The 23,416-nt window shown below is 45.5% G+C and overlaps 1 protein-coding gene across 1 annotated transcript in view; it reads right to left on the reverse strand.

Annotated features, from left to right (window-relative positions):
- LOC136626565 (T-kininogen 2-like) overlaps positions 1-6,368 on the reverse strand; it is a 51,704-nt gene extending 45,336 nt beyond the window's left edge. Inside the window, exons 1-2 of the mRNA XM_066601619.1 lie at positions 6,147-6,368; positions 2,457-2,567 (exon numbers count right to left, since the gene is read on the reverse strand). Coding sequence (XP_066457716.1) covers positions 2,457-2,567; positions 6,147-6,341 — 306 coding nt within the window. The 5' untranslated portion in view covers positions 6,342-6,368. The remainder of the gene's footprint in view (positions 1-2,456; positions 2,568-6,146) is intronic.
- Between the last annotated feature and the right edge of the window lie 17,048 nt (positions 6,369-23,416).

Raw genomic sequence — 23,416 nt, forward strand, 5'->3', positions numbered from 1 at the left:
TGCCAGACATAATTACGCTAGCCGGGAGGCCCGGCAAATTTAAAATCTCTTGGCTCCCAGCTATTGAAGGTAGCTGGGAAGCAGTAGATATCACCTGGGACTGCGGTGACAGGTCCATAGGCCCGTGATCACCGCTATCCAATCGCTATGCAACGGCAAGGGATATACAAACAAAAAAAGCTGTACCGCGCATGACCGCATGTGTGATTACCCAGTTATGCGCAGTAAATTATGTGCCCGTACGCAGGGTCATGGCCGGGCTCACAACTGGGATCCGCTGCGGGCCTCCGCAAGCAGATTCCACATACGGCCGTATGAACTCAGCGTTATTCAGATCACTACCTGTAATACGTACTGTAATTTACAAGAAGCTCTGGGAACGCTCGACTTCCTGCAGTTCCAGGAGTAGCTTGCTGAGCTCCTTTTGTTTGAGACCCCCACACCTCAGCAAGCTTAGAAAACCTCACAGAGCGACACTTTTTACACCCCATCCCTGCCACTGAGTTCAAGAAATGCCCCCCAAAAAAGCATGGGAAGAGGGATACCCGGTTTTATTGCCCCATGTGCCCATCCCAACCAGGCCTCCGTAATTACCCGTTTTCAGACATACCACACAGTTTACATTATTACTTTTATCTAAGAATTAGAGAATGCCAAAAATAGGGGTGTGGTGGGAATTATTTTTAGGGAGTCTGTTTTTTTTTTCTGCACAAGTGAGCAATTTGGCCTGGAATTTATTCAGTTGTGCCCTGAAATCCAACAGGTGTTCCCTCCATTATAGGCCTAGCCATGTGTCCTGTAAGTAGATTGGGGCTACAATTGGTATGTCTCTGAACACAGGACAAACAGGGGTATTCATTTTGGGGTGAAAGTCTTCATTCATATGTGTGTGGTGTACAAGAAAAACTGTTTTTAAAATGACACAATTGTAAAAAAAAAATGAAAATCATATTTTTTCCTTTTGCTTTGCTTAGATTAATTTAAAAACTGAGGAGTCAAAATACACAGTACACCCCTAGATAAATTCTTTAAGTGGTGTTGTTTCTAAAATGGGGTTCTCCATCGTTTTGGCAGCTCAAAGGCTCTACAAGTGTGCAATGTGCCACCGGCTGCTCCTTTCGGTTTGGGCCCCGTTGCGCATACAGACATAATATTAGCGCCACAACGGGTATGTTTCTGAACAAAGGACAAACAGGGGTATCCATTTTGGGGTGTAAATCCTCATTTTCGTGTGCACTATAGAAAAAAACTGCCTTTAAAATGATATATTTGAAAAAATATGAAATGTTATTATTTCTCCTCTAAATTACATTAGCTACTGAAAAAAACTGTATCGTCAAAATACTCCTGACACCCCTCAGTAAATATATAATAAGGGGTGTAGTTTTTTAAATGGGGTTATTTGTGGGGTTATTTATCATTCTGACACCCATGAGCCTTTGCAATCTTGGCTTGGTGTAGGAAAACAAAGTGTTCCTCAAAATGTTGATAATCCAATGGTAAATTTGTAAGTCTCCTGAATGGTAAAAAAAAAAAAAAAAAGTTTTTCAAAAAGTAAACAAAGGGAAATATATATCTTATAAAAAATGTGTACAGTATGTTTGCACATATTTGAGATATTGCAATTCAAAATGTGAAAATATGACAATTTTTAAAATTTTTTTCCCAGTTTGGGCGCTTTTAATAAATATATGCAAATTCGGTTGGTCTATTTTTATGACCTAAATAAAGTACAATATGTGGCGAAAAAACAATGTCCATGCAATGCTCCCTTCAAAAAACTTACATTCCTAATCATGTTGCAATGTTGGACATTGACTCATAGTGTAGCTATCTTCCAATAGGTGACACTGCTGAGGCATTATTCTGTAACTCATTTGCATAGCTTTTTCCCAGGGAGCATTCAATTGTCTATAAGAATCCCTCCACCCTTGTGGGGCTCTGTGTTGTGGCTCTCTCCACAAGGCGATACATTTCCCCCAGATTCATGCTGATGGCCTCTCACACTGCCAACCAGAATCCTAGTGTGTACTGATGAAGGGAGAGAACCCCAAAATAGCTGTCCTTCATGGTTTTTCTGGTTTCTCTTACATCCCTAGTCATGTTGCCAGCCCTGTTACAATGCTGGACATTGACTCAAAGGATTGCTTCCTATCAATAGGTGGCACTGTGGAGGATTATTCCATAATTCATTTGCATAACTATTTTTTTTACCAGGAAGCATTGCATGGTCTATAAGACTCCCCACACCCTGATGATGGTTTCCACAAGAAAAAACAGTACCCCGTGAACTCCTTTTGAGCTTTCACTACACTCCATGGGCAGTGACTAGCTAAACCCTATTGACGTGAATGCAAGTGAGTGGTAATACCAGATACATTCCCATACTTTTTCTGGTAAAACAAACAGAAATGTCATGTACTTGTGTAATTAAAAAATAATTGATCAAAACTTACGGCTTCATTGGCTTTGAAGGCACATCTTTGCCAATCTATACCATTTTTTACTTGACACACACTTTCCTGTATCTTGAATTTCATGAAAATATGAACTCTGCCATTTTCTTCCTGAATAGAAAAGAAGAAATTCAGCAGACAGGTCATGTGCCAGTCTTACTACATACTAAAAAAGAAATACCCCGTTCTGCACCCTATTCTGACTGTAATCAAACTCCTACCAATATTTTCATTTTAACTTAAAGTGGTTTTTTCATTAAAAAAAAAATATATACTTACTTATTTATTCCCCGTCAGTCTCCTTACCACATCTTCTCATTGTGAGCTTCTCCAGTGCCCCGGTCACCTCACCACACGCTGGCCGGCTAGTTATGAAGTCTGAATTCCTCGCATTTTCTTTCGGCCAGGTCAGTGAAGGTCAGGTCCCTGTGACGTAGCGTTCATTGGCTGGGAAGGAATGCTGATCTATTGCCGAGACAGCACACATGAGCAGTCTCTGCCGTAGATCGGCACTCCCCCTACTGGACTGTGAACTGTGACATAACGTACATTGGCTGGCAGGAAGAAGACTGCTTGTGAATGTACGTAACGTCACAGGAAGCAGAGAAATCAGCCAGCTAGTGGTGAGGTGACCCCCCCCCCCCCCCTCCCAGACTGCAGGAGACAGTAAAAGATAGGTGAGGTGAAGATCTAGTAAGAAGACTGACGGGGAGGAACAGATTAGTATAGAATTTTTTTTTTAATGACAGAACCCCTTTAAGGCTGCTTTCACACCTACTTTGGGGCTCAGTTCAGGGTTTCCATCTCTCTGTTTCGTTTTTGGAAGAGAAAAACTGAAATAAAACGGAAAAAGTAGTTCCATTCTTTCAATTTTATTAGGCCTGTTTCACACGGGCAACTGCGATATTGCCGCAAGAAAATCGCTGTGATATCGCATCGGTGTTCTGTGCGATATCGCTGCCTTTTCTCGCGGCGATATTGCGATTTTGTGTCGCTATAAAGAAGCGCGACTTTGTAGCACTCTTTTGCCGGGATTTTGAGGGGGCTTGAAATATAAGTCCTACGCCAAAAATAAGCCCTAGCTGCATTAAAAAAAAAAAAATAGCCACTGTCAGCTCTGTCGCACTTCTTCTCTGCAAGTCCACGGCACTTGTCTTCAGTCTTCAGGCAATGCTTCCTTGTCAATGAATGGCTGTGATTGGTTCATTGAGCACTGGCTGTGATTAGCGCTCACGAATCAATCAGAGGCACCTCTTCCCGTACATGGGATTTTTCAAACCTCTGACCAAGAAGCTTTGCCTGAAGACAAGTGCCAGGGAGCTGCGGAGAAGAAGTGCAGGTAGGGCTTATTTTAGGACTTCCTTCTGTAAAAGTTGTATCACATCGCAGAAAAAACGCGTTTTCGTGTGATTCGATGCAACACATAGGAAGGCTCCATAGGGAAACCTGGGCTACAAAACCTCACAAATCGCGGCAATATTCAGCTACCTGCAATTTTTTTTCCTCGCAATGTAGCAGACTACAAAATATTGCTAATGTGAAGGAACACATTGGAAAGCGTGGGCTTCACATACATGCAATTTGTAGCACTATTGCATCATGAAAAAAATTGTACAATTTTGTTGCCTATGTGAAGCTGGCCTTAAAGTTTCTTACCTCCAAAAATAGAGCAGAGAGCCCAAAAACCCTGAAATGATCCCTAAGGCCTCATGTCCACTAGAAAAATACAATCCGTGCAGAATCTGCCACAGATTTCCGCGACAGATTCCGCGCGGATTTGCTTTAAATGGTATTTTTTTGCCTGCAGATATCCGCACACATTGCTATCAATGTGATAGCAATGTGGCTGATCCGCGCGGAATCCGCAGCAAAATGGAGCATGCAGCGTTTTTTCTCCCGCGCGTGAAAAACGCAATTCTTTTAAAATGCCATCCGCGGGTGCAAAAATCAATTTAATAGACCCGCGGATGGCCAATGATAACCTATAGGCAAAATTTGCTGCGGATTCTGCAGCGGAAATCCGCAATTTCATTTACCCAGTGGACATGAGGCCTAAAGCAAATCTGTGCAGAATCTGCTGCAGAAATCTGCAGCAGATTCTGCAGGGATTGTATTTTTCTAGTGGACATGAGGCCTAACACAGGTGTGAAAGAAACCTAAGCTGCAAAAACTTAAAAAGCCCCAAAGTTCCATACATTATATATTTGCTGGGTTTCTCAAATTTTCTAGACCTATTAGATAGGTTGTGTGAGACTTCAGTCCCCTACTTATAATAATCACTTCTCCCAGGAGAATACCTTTGAATTGTCTCCTGCCTCATGCAAGAGAAAAACTATGTAAATTAGAAGACAAAATACCTACATGAATGATACAATGAAGTCTTTATATTTTGTACTATGTTGCATACAACCATGAAAACTGGCATTATCTAAATAATCTGCTTTTTACCTGTCACTTGGCTTACTGTCTGTGAGTTGAGCAGGGGTTAAATTTATAGGGGGTGCAAGAGGCAGTAGTCACACACAAGCACTAGCCTTATGAATGGTACATGTTGTGGGGGTTCAGTTACAGATTTAGCACTGGGCCTAGAATCTTCATGTTACATAAGACGCCTCGATTTAGGCGGCACAGTCCCGCTTTGGGACCCTGCATCTCGCTTTCCGCCCAGGACCCCAGCGGGATAGCCGTTTGTCCCGCTTTTGGTCACCATTAAAGTGATTACCAGCCGGGTCCGCGGCTCCCCGGCCGGTAATCACTCTGCAGTGCCGCAGCCGAATGCACACACTGATGGCAATGTGTGCATCCGGGATCTTCCTCCCCTGACCTCTGACCGCAAGAGAGGAGAGGAAAGGGGAGGAGGCACTGCTGCGGGCGCACACACTTCTGCCCCCAGCAGCGGCTCTCTGCAGACGAGGAGAAGGGTAAGTATATGGGTATTAGGGGACACGATTATTACTGGACCACTATGGGGGACACTATTATTGCTGGGGCTGGTATGGAGGAGCGCTAATGATAAATGGGGTTACTGTGGGGGTCACTATTATTGATGGGGCTGGTATAGGTGAGTGTTAATACTATATGGGCTACTGTGGGGATCACTATTATTGCTGGGGCTGGTATAGGTGAGTGTTAATAATATTGGGTCTACTGTGGGGATCACTATTATTGCTGGGGCTGGTATAGGGGAGCGCTAATACTATTGAAGCTACTGTGGGCGTCACTATTATTGCTGGGGCTGGTATAAGGGAGTGCTAATACATCTGGAGTTACTGTGGGGGTCACTATTATTGCTGGGGCTTACAAAATTGATAAGCCAATAGCCAAAAAGTTGCAAATTTTTATGCAAATCCCCACTTGTGCAAAAATTAGCGCCTTTTTTACATCAGAAGATAGTGTAAAAGTCTTCATGCATGCGCCCCTATGAAGTTTTATTAATTTTCGTAATGTACACACTAACACCAATATATTCAAAAGCACTCTGCAAAGGAACTTTGGGGACAAATTTAATATAGGAAATTAATGGAGCTCAACATTTGCTGACAATTCATGCACACATGAGGAAAACTATCTCCACTCAAATGTTCACCAGGTTAGATTGCATACTGAGTCACCATGCCACCCTTTTCAGTATTGATGTTCATGGATGTACAGTCTAAACCGCAGCACATTGTGAACAATGCCATCTCTTACCTTCTTACGGGCCTCTGTAATTCTGTACAGGACAAATTGGTTCCCATCTTCTTTGGCGCCATTGAAGGATCTCAGCACCTCATCTGCTGCCTGAAAAACATTTTGGTCATCGCAATCTGCCTCGTCGGCATTAGCCTGGTTAGCAGAACCTAGTAAACAGTATGAGAAGAGGAACACAAAATGCAGGAGCCTCATTTCATCTACTGATTCTTGACTAAAGGATTCTGCTTAGAAGATTGAGGTCATGTGAGGGATAGAAGGCAAACAAAAAACTACCTGGATGGAGAATAGTCAATAAACTATGATGACAGATGTTACCCAATCGATCCAATGCAAACTGCAGTACAGGTTCAAATAACAGTTCTGTGAGGGGGTGGAGCAGACCTTGAAGGTTGTGCGGATCACATACGGTAAAAGTGTCCATAGTTTATGAGCTGTGCAATATTAGCACTAGTGCAATTTTCAGGTATGTTCAGAGAAACAAGTTATGCAAATGGATGCAGTTTCAGTACAATTACAAGATCTGCAAGCATGATAAAAAGTGAAAACCAGTCTGTGAAGCCAACCGTGGAGACATTAATATGAAAACTGCTTTGTGTTGTTGTTCTTTGTGTCTGGATAATGATTAAGAAATAAAGATTCCTCTAAAACAGTCCAGAAGCATTTCATCAAATAAAGAAGTTTCATTGTAAGGCTATGTTCCACAAACTCCACAGGATACCACAGCTGGGGGTCGAATTTGGGGACGGTGGTCTGACAAACGAAATGTAATGGGATTGGTGCACTGCCACAAAAGTCAGAACTCAGTGTCATACAGTAGTGGCTCCACAATCTACAGTTGGTGACAGTATGAGGTGTAACAAGCTGCTGAGGACTGATAGCCTACAGAATGTGAGAGCCTGCCAAGGTGCATCCAGACTGCTACAAAGGAAACTTTGGTAGAGAAGCGCTCCATACCCTGGACTAGCCCAGGCCAGTCTAAGTCAGTACTCCTGCAATGTGCTGCAAGTAATTCTGGCCTCCAATTGAAGGTAGGTGGGCACACAACAAAGGACAAAGTGTTAGTCAACAGGCCTGCTGCATATCAGGACAGAGGCATTAGGGCGTGATCAGATGGTTGCTACAAATATTCGGTATCTCAGCATTCAAGAGTGGATTGAGCTAATTTAAGTAATAAAAGTCAAGCTTGGGATCTCAGAGACAAACAAAAATTTGGGGGGCTCAAGAGCCCACTAGGGTTAATTTGTAACCAATCCCACCACAGCCTTTGCCATAAGCGGAAACCCAGAGTTGGGTCCCCTTAAAAAGTAACCTGTAGGGCTTGTACCCACTAGCGTTTTTTTTAATGCAATGTCAATGAGACTTTCTAATGTTAAAATCGCATTGCCCAAAAATCGCAAGTTTGTGCGATGCAATTTTAACATTAGAAAGTCCCATTGACATTCGCCTTTAAAAAACGCAGCGATATCACAGCGTTAAAACAAAAAGCTAGTGGGTAGGAGCCCTTGTTTATATGTAGTAAAATATATTGTGGTAGCAATGAATTAAAAAGATCAGAGTCTCAATATAGTGTGAATGAGTGTAATATATTAGACATAACCAGTCTGAAAGAGACACTATCCTGCCTTGCTAATTATGCACAAATATCAGGGTCATGACTGTGACACTTGCTGCAAATGGTGCACGCTACCATGCAGCAGTACACTGCTATATACTGAAGATAAAGCAATTAGAGATGAGCGAGCACGCTCCGTTAAGGCAGATACTCGAGCGAGCATCGCTCTTCTCGAGTAGCTGAATACTCGTCCGAGCAAATGCGGCGGGGGGCGTTTGGGAGCTGGGGGGAGAGGAAGAACTCTCTCACTCTTCCACCCCCACCCCCTTCCCCGCTGCCCCCCCCCCCCCCCCCCGCATTTGCTCGGGCAAGTATTCAGTTTACTCAAGAAGAGCGATGCTCGCTCAAATATCTGCCTTAACCGAGCGTGCTCGCTCATCTCTATATAGCAAGTTACTAGATCCCTGCATACACTGCTAGCATGTGTGATAAATGTTGCCAGAAAAACTGAGATTGAGATAAGCATTATCAGGATAGATTACATGAGGCTCTGTGCTAAAAGACCAGCTCCTCCAACATGTTTCACCAGAACTGTGGCGTCATCAGGACTACAGCTCCTATACCCTTAGGTCAGACTCAGTTTATCTGGCAGAATTTATCACAAATGCTGGCAGTTTATGCAGGGATCTAATCACTTGCTGAATCTTCAGTATATAGTAGTGTACTGCTGCATGTTAGCGCGCACCAGCTGCAGCAAGTGTTACAGTCATGACCCTGATACTTGTGCATAATTAGCAAGGCAGGATATTGTTTCCTTTAGACTGGTTTTGTCTAAGGCTGAGTTCACACGGGGCTGAATTGCCACAGAATTTCCATGCAGACATTCCGCACTGAAATTCCACCAGCAGTCTTAACGTCGCCTCCAGATACTTGCTTGGCAATCATCATTGTTGAAATAGAATCTTGATTTTTCGCTAAACAGCACACTGTGCCATTCACAATTACAGGTAACCCAAGTGATCTTGATGATGGTGACAGTGTCACAGGTTTGGGATATTGCAACACAAGTTCAGATATGAAGTAGACAAAGGAGTTACAAAAAAATACCTAATATTTATTTACTAACAATAGAATGAAAATGAATACTATTGTAATAGGAAGCAATTAAATAGTTACAGTAAACCTCCTCTCACTAGCTATGGCTAACTAAATCCTAGAATCAATAATGCTTTAGACACAGTAAGAAATAATATCAGCAAACAGTATCAATAATAAAGTTCAAGGATCAGTACTAAGGAATAGAAATACACCTTATGTAACTTAAAGGGGTTTTCCGACTACTTAAAATTACTCCACAACCATTTGGTACTGGTGTATCTTATCTCCACCAGAAGAATGAACGCCCACAACCAACGCCCACAACTTGATTGGCTGGGCAGGAGAATGGGTGCCCATCATCTTCCCGGCTGCGACATTCCATCTCCACTGCTGCCAACCCTGTCACTCTCCCTCCACAGTGGTGCTATGTGCGTTCTCGCTGCTGCCGACCCTGTAAGTGACTTTTCTTGCTGCTCTTCCTTTATTCCCTTGCCGGATTCAGCTCTCCTGTGCACTCTACCACCTCCCCTTCAGCCTCCGGCTGTAATTTCAACCCCCTGAAGAGGTGCGTTTTTATAGCATGCCTGAAGTTCTGCGAGTCCTGGATAGCTTGGGTAGCCTTTGGTAGTGCGTTCCAGAGGACCGTTGCTGCTCTGGAGAAGTCTTGGAGGCGGGAATGAGGAGTTCGAATTAAAGGGGCGCTCAGTCTGGTTTCGTTAGCAGTGCGGAGAGCCCGGACTGGGTGATGGATTGACATAAGAGAGGCAATATAGGGGGGCGCTGCGCTGTGGAGGGCTTTGTGGATGAAGGTAGTGAGTTTAAATTGAATTCTGTATTTAACGGGCAGCCAGTAGAGTGACTGGCACAGGGCAGAGGCGTCCGAGTAGTGGCTGGACAGGAAGATGAGCCTGGCTGCTGCATTCAGGATGGATTGAAGAGGGTAGAGTCTGGTGCAGGGGAGGCCGATCAGCAACGAGTTGCAATAATCAAGCTGGGAGTGGATGAGGGCAACAGTAAGCATTTTTAGCGTGTCCGCAGTGAGAAAAGAGCGGATTCTTGCGATGTTCTTGAGGTGCAGCTGACATGTTCGGGCGAGAGATTGGATGTAGGGGGTAAAAGAGAGATCAGAGTCGAATATGACCCCAAGGTAGCGGGCATGTTGTCTAGGAGTTATGGTGGCGCCACACACTGAGATGGAGATGTCAGGATGAGGTTGGTTAGTGGAGGGTGGAAATACCAGTAAGTCAGTTTTAGAGAGGTTAAGTTTTAGGTAGAGAGAGGACATAGTGTTAGAGACAGCGGACAGACAGTCAGTGATGTTTTGGAGGAAAGGTGCAGAGATGTCATGGGAAGAGGTGTATAGCTGGATGTCGTCAGCATACAGGTGGTATTGGAGGCCAAATCTCCTGATGGTTTGTACAATAGGGGCTATGTAAATAGAGAAAGGTAGGGGGCTGAGGACTGAGCCCTGGGGGACCCCAACAGCAAGGGGAAGAGGAGGGGAGGTAGATCTAGCAAAGGAGACGCTGAAAGAGCGGTCAGATAGGTAGGAGGAGAACCAGGAGAGAGCAGTGTCCTTTAGGCCAATGGAGCGAATTATACTGTGGAGGAGTTTGTGGTCAACAGTGTCAAATGCTGCGGAAAGGTCAAGGAGGATCAGTAGGGAGTATTAGCCCCTCGATTTGGCTGTCAGTAGGTCATTGGATACCCTTGTAAGGGCAGTTTCTGTCAAGTGTTGAGGTCGGAAGCCAGACTGTAGGGGGTCTAGGAGAGAGTGCTCTGATAGATAGCTTACAAGGCAGGAGTAAACCAGGTGTTCTAGTAGTTTGGAGATGAAGGGGAGATTAGAGATGGGTCGGCAGTTGGCAGCATCAGTCGCGTCCAGAGTCAGCTTCTTTAGCAGTGGGGATATGATGGCGTGTTTGAAAGAAGAGGGAAGGATGCCAGAGGTCAGAGAGGTTGAATATAGTGGTGAGATGGGAGATGACCACTGGGGAGAGGGATCGGAGGAGGTGTGAGGGGAGGGGGTCGCTAGCACAGGTGATGGGGCGAGCAGAGAAGAACAATTTGGAGACTTCTTCCTCTGTCGCTGGTCTGAGTACAGACAGTGAGCAGGAGCTGGATGCAGTGCTGACAAGACTAGGGTCAGGGCTAGTCTGGGATTGGGAAGTTATTTCCTGACGGATGTCATCAATTTTCTTTTTGAAGTAAGCAGACAACTCTACAGCACTGAGATCCGTCACAGGGGGCTGCGGTTTAGGGCTGAGAAGCGAGTAAAAAGTATCAAAGAGCCGTTAAGGGTTGTGCGATAGGGAGGAGACTAGAGAGGTGAAGTAGACTTGTTTGGCGTGGTGGAGGGCGAGGTTGTAGGTTCTGAGCATGAATTTGTAGTGGAGGAAGTCTGCGGACGTTTGTGACTTCCTCCACAGCCGTTCAGCACTTCTGGAGCACCGCCGGATGAAGCGTGTTTGAGGCATGAGCCAGGGTTGCCCTGTTCTACATCTCATGGCTTGAGTCATAAGGGGCGACGCTTCATCCAGGGCACGTTTGAGAGTGGTGTTGTAGTGAGCGGCAGCCAGGTTGTGGCAGAAGAGGAAAGAGATAGGGGACAGAGAGGACTGTGGGGATTTAGCAAAGTCCTGGGTGTGAATGGCATTAAGGTTCCTGTAGGTACGGTAGGTAGGTAGGTGGGTCTGGAGAGATGTTAGGGAGTATGACAGAGAAAGAGAGGAGGTTATGATCTGAGAGCAGGAGAGGGGAGATAGTGAAGTTGGAAGCAGAGCAGAGACAGAGGAAAAGCAGATCAAGAGTGCTGCCATCCCTGTGAGTGGGAAATGCTGTGAGTTGAGAGAGACCAGGGGAGGAGGTGAGCGAAAGAAGCGGAGAGGCAGATGGGGTGTTGGGTTGTGGGTATGTTAAAATCACCTAAGATAAGGGTTGGAATTTCGCAGGATAGGATGTGATGGAGCCAGGTAAAAACGTGGTCCAAAAACAATCGAGGAGCACCTGGGGGGCGGTAGATAACTGCTACTCGCATGGACAGTGGACGGAAAAGCCGTAGCATATGTACATCAAATGATGGAAAAGTGAGTGAGGGTACAGGGGGGATGACCTGGTAAGTACATTTCAGGGAGAGAGGAGCACCTACTTCTCCGCCACGCCTCTCATCTGGTATCGGGGTATGGGACAACTGCAGGCCATTGTAAGACAGTGCAGCAGGGGAGGCCGTGTCAGACTGCTGTATCCACGTTTCTGTGAGAGCGAGCAGACTTAAAGATTTAGCAGTAAAAAAGTCGTGGATGGTGGGGAGTTTATTACATGCTGACTGGCAGTTCCAGAGCGGACATTTAAAGGAGTCAGGGGAGGGTATGCATGGGCTAGCAGTTGGGCTTGGGGATTTTATTAGTGAGTCAGGTAGGGGGTGCTAGCTAAGAGCAGTGGAGGGTGGGCCAGGATTGGGAGAGATATCCCCAGCAGCTAGTAGCAGCAGGATAGAGAGGGTTAGCAGATGGTTAGGAGATTTATGAGGATGACTGTTATGTTTGTTAGTGGCTTTAGGGGGTTTGAGGCTAAGCAAGAAGGTGAACAGTGCAATTCCTTGGCTAACACAATCCCGAGATCTCTCTCCAATCGAGAATCTGTGAGACCATTGAACGTTGAGTGAATGCTTTCCTGCAGTCTTGTAATGAAGATGAGCTGTGGATTATGGTCAATACTCCATGGTCAACACTACCCCAAGACAGTATTTAAACACTCATTGCATCGATGCCATGTCAGGGTAAACTACTGTGTCACCCAATATGGTGGCCCCACTACTTACTGATCATCCTGAATTGATTGTTCAGTATTTAATTATCTGTGTGTTGAGTTCTATCTCATTGCGAGCATTTCTTCATAGTGTGCCATTTTCTCTGTGAGGCAGTAAATATTGCTAATATACAGTACTATTTTATTAGTTCTTCTAGGTTTAATGTGGAAATACTCTTGAAACAGCACACTTTTAGTAATCTGAACAAAATGCACATTGAGTGCATTATTGCATCTATTTACAATAAATTGCTACAATTGTTTTTAAAACCTCTCTCCTCTACAGGCATACAGATGCTCTCTCCTCTGTCCTGCCCTCTCAGTTCTCTCCTGTCCCCTGCTACTCTCACCTGTCTGCTGTTTCCCCTTATGCTATTTCCTGCCCCCTGCCCTCTTCCTGCTGCTCTCACCCGTCCCCTAACCCCCCTTGCGCTCTCTCCACTCCAATGCCTCCTCAGCTTCTCTCATATCCCCTGCACCCTCCTGCTGCTCTTTCCTGTCTACTGCCCCCCCCCCCCTCTTATGCTATCTCCTGACAGTTTTGCTGCCGTGTACAGAGTTCTGAAGCTAAGTTCCGTCCCCTGCCACTATCAGCTCTGGAATTGTAACAGGCTGCACTAACAAAGCTGGCTAGAAGAGGGCGCGCCAACACAATGAATAGTTATTGCTAATACAGCTGAGTAGAGCTATTTGAAAACATTGAGAAACTTCCACTGTAACCACATGTGACACTGTGAGGAAGGGCCAGCAGTCATATTGGGACAGTAAGTAGCACAGCTGCAGCCCTTAAACACAGCAGCAGAGGACTGAGCAGCTGCTCAGTGTAGTGGTGTCCCCATGCTGGGGAGCAGTGCAGAAGATTGCTAAAAGGCCCTGATGACTGTGGGCTGAAGGGGCAACGCCAGGCATAGACCATTTGGACCACCAGGGTGAAGGAGCCTGCCATGAGTGGGAGAAGAAGGAGTTTCCCTCCCCACAGTGCCTGACACTGCAGCTGCAATGTTGAAGAGAACATTTCTATGCAGCTAGTAGCCAGAGCATTTGCCACAAGTCTGTCACTGTAATGACCTTGACTTTTCCCAGTGGATTTGATGTCCAATCTGCCTCTCCATACAGGCATATATATACATGCAGAGATACATGGAGGCACATACATACATATATAGTATAGAGGCAGATATAGCTTCTCCAGTTTTCCATTCACTGCCTCACTTGTACAGGCTCACTGGTTGCTTACAGGGATGGGCATTAGGTTGAGCTTCCTGCTTGATTCTTGAATCCTCTGCTTCATGTGTGGCCAGGACTCCTGTCCAATCATAGGAGTAGGAAGCTCTACAAACTACACAGCGGAGTTAGCCAAGGGGTGCCTGCTTCTTGCTGGAACAGGGACATAGCTACAGGCTTGTGGGCTTGGTTGTGAATTTCAGCTTAGATCCCCGATCCATTTATGCTACCAGCCCCAGGGTTAAAAGGGCTGTCCCACTCAAAAAAAAAATTTAACAGCTGGCTTTGGGCTAAAATAACAAAATCAGCAGTACTCACCTTGCTTTTCTCCCTGGTAAGCAATGCAATGGCTCCCACAGCTCTCCCGGTCTTTGTTTGCAGCTGAGGTCAGGTGATGCTGCAGTTTCTGATTCGCTGCAGCAGTCACCTGACTTTCACTGTAAGCATAGACCTGGAGAGCTGCGGAAGCCATTGCATTGCTTACCAGGGAGAGAAGAGAGGCAAGTATTGCTACTTTTGTTGTTTAAGCTTCATGGTCAGCTGTTTAAAAATTATCATTTATAATGGGACAATCCTTTTAATGCTCACAGATACTGAAGTTTATTTTCATGAAAAAAATAGAAGAATCAGAGTGAAATGAATCCGGATGGAAACAGACTGTAACCCTTTCACTGCTGGAAAGGTGACCTGTGCAACTGGGACAGCAGTGAAGACAATTTGGAGTATCAGTGTTAGCATTACGTGGCCCCGAGTGCTATAGCGGGTATAGCTAATATAGCAGGGCAGTGAGGGGGCAGATTACATATGGAGGAATTTCCAACAGACGACCACATATGGGCCTTCAGCAATGATAGGAATAAGGAAGCAGATTGTCTATCATTTGTAAGTCAATGTTCGAGGTGAGAGGGTCCATGGGGCCCACAATGGCAACCCTTATTGCTACTCCTGTCATGTCTCACTACCTGACTCTATTCATTGACATGTATAAGCTGTACTGTATCTGCAAGTGTTTGCCTTTTTAGTTTGCCCCTTCTTGTTCTCTGTACCCCCTGTGATGCTTAACTCCTCCTTTTCCTCCTGTGAGGGAGTTTCCTGTCTATAGCCCACATGTTAAGTCTCTACTCCGTGCCTTGGCTCATCATCATTCTTTTTACCTACTGCTGAATATGCATTCTACAAGATTTCTTCCTGAATAAACCCTGGAATCTTCTCACATGCCTCTGCAGTCGAGTTGGATGCTGTCTGACAACATATATCTGCTGTGAGTACTGGTCCATAACTACAAGAGCAGTTACCTCAACCTATACTCGTGCAGCCATGTTATTGAGTCAGAATAGTAAAAAGAAGGCACAAGGCACAAGCTAACATGGACCCTAGTCTGCAGGCTAGTGAGAGAGACAGGCGCTCTACTAAGCCAACCTGGAAGGTTAGAGAGAACCTTGAAAGTCTCAAGCAGGAACTTTCCCCTGACATTTTAAAACTGTGGGAAACATTACTAAGTCATGTCTCCAACATTCAGCAGAGTCTGTCTTCACTCCATGTGTCACCACTAGAGGGCACCCCGCAACAGCTTCGTGCAATGTATGAACATTATAATATAAAAGTTTAGGAGTATGAAAACACTTTGAAAAGACTAAACACAGAGGATTCCATAGAGGAATTGCAAAGTTTCCAACATCTCAGTGTAGAAAGAGACGGCTTAGTATATGACATTAAATCTAAGACAGAAGCGAGAATTGCGCTACTTCAGGAAATGTCATCTCACATTTCCGACTCTACCAGGTGCTCCAAGCGTACATCTAGGTCACGATCTTTAAAGCATTTCACCCTCAGTGAGTAGCTTCTAAAAGCACGTGAAAAAGCGGACGCGACTAAGGTATAGGCCGTCTTTGCGCAGAAGAAAGCAGAGGTGGAAGCTGCACAGAAGAAAGCAGAAGTGGAAGCTCCACAGAAGAAAGCAGAAGTGGAAGCTGCCCATAGGAAAGCGGAAATGGAGGCTGCACATAGGGAAAGCGGAAATGGAGGCTCTGGAGAAACAATGCGAACATGCTACAGCCATAGCAAGGTTAGGAGTTTTAGAACAAGCCACGAGTCAGAGTGAAAGAGACAGCATTGACTTCAGCGGACTGGATGCAGAGGAACCTCTCGAGCGTACAAGACTATGTACTAAGCCAGTGCTTCGATTCCCCATCTACCGCAAACATTCCTGACAAAACAGACGTCTCTCCGGAGCAACAGGCCGCACATTCTTCTACAGCACCCGGCATGTAAGATCAGCACAGAACTCTGCTCATTCCTCAAACCTACCATCCTATGTGGAGCACCAAGGCTCTGCACCCCAGCAAGCTCAATATACGGGTATTCATGGACAATTCAAAATACCAGCAGTTCTACAAACCTCTAGCAAGTACATGGTTCCATATCCACACTTCACCAAACCTATGGACTTCAAACCAGCTCCCAGGCTGAACACCCTGACAGCCCCATATGTACCTATGTCTCTCACGCAAAACACCACAAACGATGCGATCAGCTGACTTCACACCTCAAGTCAGAGAGAACTGACATGTCAGAGTTTGCAAGATATATGGTATGTTGTGAGCTCACTAAGACAGGACTGATAAGGTTTGACGACCAGCCTGAGAATTACAGAGGCTGTAAATGTGCCTTCAGAACTGCAACTCACAATCTCGGCATTACTGCTTCAGAAGAACTAGATCTGCTGATCCGGTGGCTTGGCCCACAGTCTACAGAACGAATAAAGAGACTCAGATCTGTCCACATTGATAATCCAGCAGTGGGCCTTGCGGCAGCTGGGGAGAAGCTGGAGAGAACCTATGGCAGTCCTGAAGCAATAGAAAATGCTCTGTTCAAACGTCTGTAAGCCTTTCCAAGGATATCTGGTAAAGACAATTAGAAATTCCAAGAGCTCAGTGACTTACTGCTAGAGCTACAGCTGGCCAAGTCAGACACTCACCTACCTGGCCTCAGTTATCTGGATACTGCTCGTGGAGTAAACCCAATCGTGTCGAAGCTGCCATACAACCTTCAAGAGAAGTGGACCGCTCTGGGGTCAAGATATTAAAGAGAAAATCAAATCTCTTTTCCTCCATTTTCCTACTTTTGTGAGTTCATCAAAAACATTGGAGAATCCAAGAATGACCCAAGCTTTTCCTAAGAGAAATCCAACCCAGATCCACATCTATCCAAGTCTGACAACTCACACGCCGACTACAAAGGCCGCAGAAGTCTGGTGTCAGTAAAAAAGACTGATATTTTTCCCTCTACTTTGTCAGCTTCACAGGGAGTCAGCTGCAAAAGCAATCAAGATGAAAAGGTTGAAAACCCTAATCGTCTGTGTCCCTTCCATAAGAAGCCTCATCCCCTCAAGAAGTGCATCGGCTTCAGGAAGAAACCAATCCAAGAACGCAAGGAGCTTCTAAAGAAGTTTGGGGTATGTTTCAGATGTTGTGCTTCTACTGAACATGTTGCTAAAGACTGTAAAAATGCCATCAAATGCATTGAGTGTGGTTGCGAAGATCATGTACAAGCTCTTCACCCATCTCAACCTCGTACTGCACCAGCTACAAGTTTCCATACCCCACCAACGTATGGCGGTGAGAACACAGATCAAGAAGCAAGTCCTACCACTGTATCCTCTTCATGCACAGAAGTCTGTGAAGAAGGCATTTGCGAGCTGTCCTGTGCAAGGATATGCCTAGTCAACGTGTACCCCCAGGGTCAACCAGAAAGGACTATGAAGGTGTACACCATCCTCAATGACCAGAGCAACCGATCACTTGCAAGGTCAGAACTCTTCGATTTGTTTAACATAAAGTGAGATGTTTACCCATATACCTTGGGTACTTGTAGTGGAGTGACAGAGGTCTCAGGGAGAAGAGCCAGCAGACTCGTAGTAGCCTCTTTTAAGGGCAATCTTGAGATAGCCTTGCCCACACTTGTTGAATGTAATCAGATACCATCCAATAGGGGAGAGATCCCTACATCAGAGGCCGCTTTCCATCATCCCCAACTAAGGGCTATAGCTAACGAAATACCAGACCTTGACAAGAGTACAGAGATCCTACTTCTGCTGGTTAGAGACATTCTTAAGGTACACAAAATACGCCAGCAAATTAATGGACCTCACGATGCACCATTTGCCCAGTGCCTAGACTTAGGATGGGTCATCATAGGCAATGTATGTATAGACAGGATGAAAAAGCCAACCAAGATTTCCTCATTTAAAACACACATCTTGCCAAATGGTCGCAGTACTTATTTTCATCCATGCCCATATCATTATCGGGTGAAGGAGAAACTGACCAACAGTAAGTGGCATCATGACAAACAAGACAGCACAAACACTTTCCTCTGGGACGACAGTCTTGGATCAACAGTATTCAACACAACAAGTGATGACAACAAGTTGGCACCTGCTAGAGAAGACATTGAATTTCTGAAGGTCATGGAAAGGGAATTCACCCAAGATGATGCCAATAGCTGGCTAGCTCCCTTACCCTTCCGTTCTCCAAGAGTAAAGCTACCTAACAATAGGCAGCAAGCTACCACAAGATTCTCCTCTTTGAAACACACTCTTGAGAGAAAACCAGTAATGGAAAAACATTTCGTAGACTTCATGCAGAAGGTATTCGATATAGACCATGCAGAACCTGCACCACCAGTAAGGGAAGAATGCTGGTACCTTCCATCCTTTGGCATGTATCACCCCCGCAAGGCTGAACAAATCAAAGTCGTGTTTGATTCCAGCACTCAGCATGAAGGTGTCTCTCTCAACAACCTGCTCCTCACAGGCACTAACCTAAACAGCCTCATGGGCGTTCTAATTCGCTTCAGACAAGAACCCGTTGCAATTATGGCCGGCATCCAGCAGATGTTCCATTGCTTCATCGTTAAGGAAGATGACAGAAACTATCTCAGGTTCCTATGGCACAAGGACAATGTCAACAAAGAGGTCATAGATTACTGGATGATGGTGCATGTCTTTACCAACAGTCCATCACCTGCTGTAGCAATCTATGGACTGAGAAGGACAGCCCAAGAAGGTGAGAAGGAGTACGGATCTGATGCTAGTCAATTCGTCGAGAAGAACTTTTATCTAGACGATGGACTTAAATCCTTACCCACAAGTGCAGAGGTGATTGATCTCCTCACCAGAACCAAGGAAATGCTGTCTGTCACGAACCTTAGGATTCACAAGATTACCTCCAACAGCAAGGAAGTAACGAAGGCCTTTCCATCTGACGGTCATGCAATCAACTTGTGGGACCTTGACCTCAGCTCTAAAGTTCTTCCTATGCAATGCCGCCTAGGATTGCTGTGGAATATCGAACAAGATACATTTATATTTCAAGTGTTAGCTTGCGACAAACCTTTCACCTAGCGTGGAGTTTTATCGGTCGTGAACAGTTTTTATGATCCTCTCGGGTTCATAGCCCCCATCACTATTCAGGGCAAGATACTTCTGAGACAGCTTACTACTAAGAATATGGATTGGGATGCTCCGTCGAGACATAACAAAGGTGGGAAAAATGGAAAAGGTCCTTGAAAGTATTAGAACTACTCCAAGTACCGCGCTGTTATGCTCCCAGTTCTCTTTCAGCTGCCATCAAAAGGGAAATACACATCTTCTCTGATGCATCAATGGAAGCCATAGCCACAGTGGCCTCTCAGGAGGTCTCAGGAACCAACAATGAGCTACACTGTGGATTTGTACTAGGTAAGGCCAAACTAACCCCAAAACCTGCACATACCATACCAAGACTCGAACTCTGTGCAGCCGTGCTAGCAGTAGAGATTGCCGCAGTTATAAAGAGATGAAATGGCTGTTGCATTTGATTCATTCACCTTCTACACAGACAGTAAGGTTGTTCTTGGTTATATACACAGCCAAACAAAGCAATTCTACGTGTATGTTGGCCACCGAGTGGAACGAATCAGAAGTTTCTTCACCCCGGACCAGTGGCATTACATCCCCACAAAACTTAACCCAGGCGACCGGGGAACAAGACCCGCACCAACTTCAAACCTGCTAGACCACATATGGTCTTCACCTCCAAGATTTCTATACCAAGATCCTTGTTTGTTACCTACCAATGCCATCTATGATCTGGTGGACCCTGCGTCTGACAAAGAAATCAGAGCCCTAAGTTCTACACTTTACACTTCCATAACTTCTAAGGTGAAGCTAAAGTCATATCGCTTTGAGCGTTTCTCGACATGGAGATCTCTTGTGCGAGCCATTGGCAGACTAATTCACATTGCCCAGTGTTTTGCAAAGAACGCATTATCAGAGTGTGGTGGTTGGCATATGTGTAAGGTACTGTTACGTGTGCTGCTGGGATCTGTAGTTCTAAGCTTCCCAGCAGCACAATCCCTCACAGGGTTAATTGATTAAGCTGGCTGGGTGTGGTACTTCCTGCTAGCCAATCTCCTGGGTCTGTGCTCACATATAAACCCAGCTCCTGGTCAGTCTCTGTCTGGTGTTCAGGGTGACCAGTCATGAATCCCTGTCTGTTGCAAGCTTGCTGTGTGATCTGTGTCTTGCTGGTTCATGTCCGTTTGTATGTTTATATTCTGTCAGTTTTGTGTTAGCTTGCTGTATGACCTGTGATCTGTGTCCTGTCCTGTTGCAGCGTGCTATGTGAACTGTCCGGTTCTGCTGGACTCCTGGTTAGTGTAGGGACTAACAGTATAACCAGGAGCCGTGAAGTGGCCTGCTAGCTTTCATGTTTTGCACAAAATGTCAACTAATACCTGGTATTTATATTCAGATTATCATCTGCTATTAGTGTTTGCATTGTGGCTGCTGTATGCTGTGTATTCAGGCTCTATGTGTCCTGTTGTACAGTCCCTGTCATGTGGCATGTGTATATATCCTGTTCTGGTGCGTGGCTCCTAGGATCAGCTAGGGCCGAGATCAGAAGACCGCTGGGCTGCCCTTATTGGGGCAATGTCCCCGCTTAGGTAGGGCCAGGTCAACCTCCCCGGTAGAACAGGGTCAGTTTGCCAGAAACCTGTGTGCAAACTGTGTGCGTGCATCCCTTCCAGTCCCTTTTTGGGTACGATCGTGTGGGCCCCGTGCTTAGTTTGCCCACACGATCGTAACAGGTACACCCTACAGTCGCTGAATTTGAACTAGTGCTTTTTCTTCCAAGGAAGGAAGTCACCTAAGGAAGCTACGATTATCTTACACAGCTCATGGCGGGGAGCAAATCACCGCGGATTGCAACTGAGAGAACCTGAAGAAGTCCACCTGTGGATTACTTTCACCACAACAGTTGGTATGTTCATTTATTATTGCTGTTCCATTTGTTTCCCTTGTTTTTTAGGTTTAACAAGAATTTCTGGACTTTGAAGGACATTATGTCAAAATAGTATTCAGTGAAATCTAAAGATTTCAGATGGGGAGTGTCATGTCTAACTAACTGACTCTATTCATTGACATGTATAAGCTGTACTGTATCTGCAAGTGTTTGCCTTTTTAGTTTGTCCCTTCTGGTTCTCTGTACCCCCTGTGTTGCATAACTCCTCCTTTTCCTTCAGTGAGGGAGTTTCCCGTTTATAGCATATATGTTAAGTCTCTACTCTGTACCTTGGCTCAGCATCATTCTTTTTACCTACTGCTGAATATGCATTCTACAAGATTTCTACCTGAATAAACCCTGGAATCTTCTCACATGCCTCTGCAGTCGAGTTGGATGCTGTCTGACAACATATATCTGCTGTGAGTACTGGTCCATAACTATAAAAGCAGTTACCTCAACCGATACACTTGCAGCCATGTTATTGAGTCAGAATAACTCCACTGCTCAGGGAGGGTGCCGCAACCTGTGTATACACTTACACATTGACAAATCCAGTCAGCACCTCAGATTGTCCCCACCCTTTTCCTATTGTCCACCCTATCTACAGGTAGGCAGCATCAGTTCTGGAGTTCTCTGGTCACAGGTACAGACGCTGGAGTGTAGCACCGCAGCAAGTGCTATAATTGGAGCTGCTTGACATGCCTCTGAAAAGTTGTGATGTACTTAGAAGTGGAGTATATAACAAATGTTAGGTGTGTCTGAAAGTTGCAAGTATCATCTGGCCTGGTCTGTAAGATGTGGAGTTGGGTCAAGCCAGTGAGTTGCGCTACAATTCCTTGCTCCTATGATTCCTTTTAGGTTGTAACTCATCACCCTGATGTCTAGATACATTTTGACTGAGACTGCTTGTGAGTGCTGGGCCTGAGGAGAACACTATAGCAGAAGTGCCTCTGGAGAATTGGGGCAGTTTCGCACCTCTACCTGGATAGAGAGACTGTACTGTGGGCTTAGTAAAGCCCTGGGAAACAATCCTTTGATAACTGGGGACTGTGGAGATGCAACCCCTGGCGCCATGTGCGTTGTTCAAGCGCTGTGAAATTAAAGCGACCCCCAGGCCTGGGCAAACAAAGATGTCCGCACAAGCTTCTCTGACTACCTAATGTACACTGTGTATTAGTATGTATCATTAGTAGTGATGAGCGAGCATACTCGCTAAGGGCAATTGCTCAAGCGAGCATTGCCCTTTGCGAGTACCTGCCCGCTCGAGAGACAAGGTTCGGGTGCCGGCGGCGTTCAGGGAGCTGCGGGGGAGAGCAGGGAGGAACGGAGGGGAGATCTCTCTCTCCCTCTCTCCCCCCCCCCCCCCCCCCCGCTCCCTTCTGCTAACTGCCGCTACTCACCGCTCCCCCGTGCCGGCACCCGAACCTTGTCTCTCGAGCAGGCAGTTACTCGCTAAGGGCAATGCTCGCTCGAGCAATTGCCCTTAGCGAATATGCTCGCTCATCTCTAATCATTAGTCTAAGACACTTCATGCTACTCCGATTAACCAGTGCTGCCACATGAGTAGTGCTGGCCAGTCAGAAGAGCATGTAGTGTCTTAGACTACTAATGCACAGTGTGGCGGTGTGGCTATCTTTGTTTGTCCGGTCCCAGTGGGTCACTTTAACAGAGACTGTAACCAGTACACTGAGTTCCATCTAAGAGTGACTTAACCAATGGACTGTGTGCCATCTTGAGAGATTGTTCTGTTGTAAGTGCTAACCACCAAGCTCTGTGCCTTTAAGTGACTCTGTAGCTGCCAAACGCTGTACATTATTTAGCTTTGAATCTCCTGTTAGTCACTGTGCTATGCTAAAGTGGGACCCGTAATAAGGGTCAAGGGCCACCAACAGAAATGACCCACTTAGAAGAGTTGGGGATTAAATGGGATATTTCACAGATAGGGAGGTGATTTTAGAGTAGGGTGGAAAGCTTTCCATCAGTAATTTTGGTGAAGCAGGATATGGGGTAAGAGCACCGAGCAGTGGTGTAGACGGTTTGTGGGGTGTGTACATTGAAACTTTCTCAAATGTTTTCGAGAATGTTTGAAATATGTGGCAAAGTTCTCAGCTGAGATGAGAAATGTGGATAGAGGCACCAGAATAGAGTAATAGGTAGTTCAAAAAGTTAAATAATAATTTTAGGTTTTAGAAAAAAGAACAAATAAGTGAAGAAATAGGCCTGATTAGCAGAGAGAAGAACAGATTTTACTTGCAGAA

This window comes from Eleutherodactylus coqui, chromosome 1 (genome assembly GCF_035609145.1).
Source record: "Eleutherodactylus coqui strain aEleCoq1 chromosome 1, aEleCoq1.hap1, whole genome shotgun sequence".
Classification (NCBI taxonomy): Eukaryota; Metazoa; Chordata; class Amphibia; order Anura; family Eleutherodactylidae; genus Eleutherodactylus; species Eleutherodactylus coqui.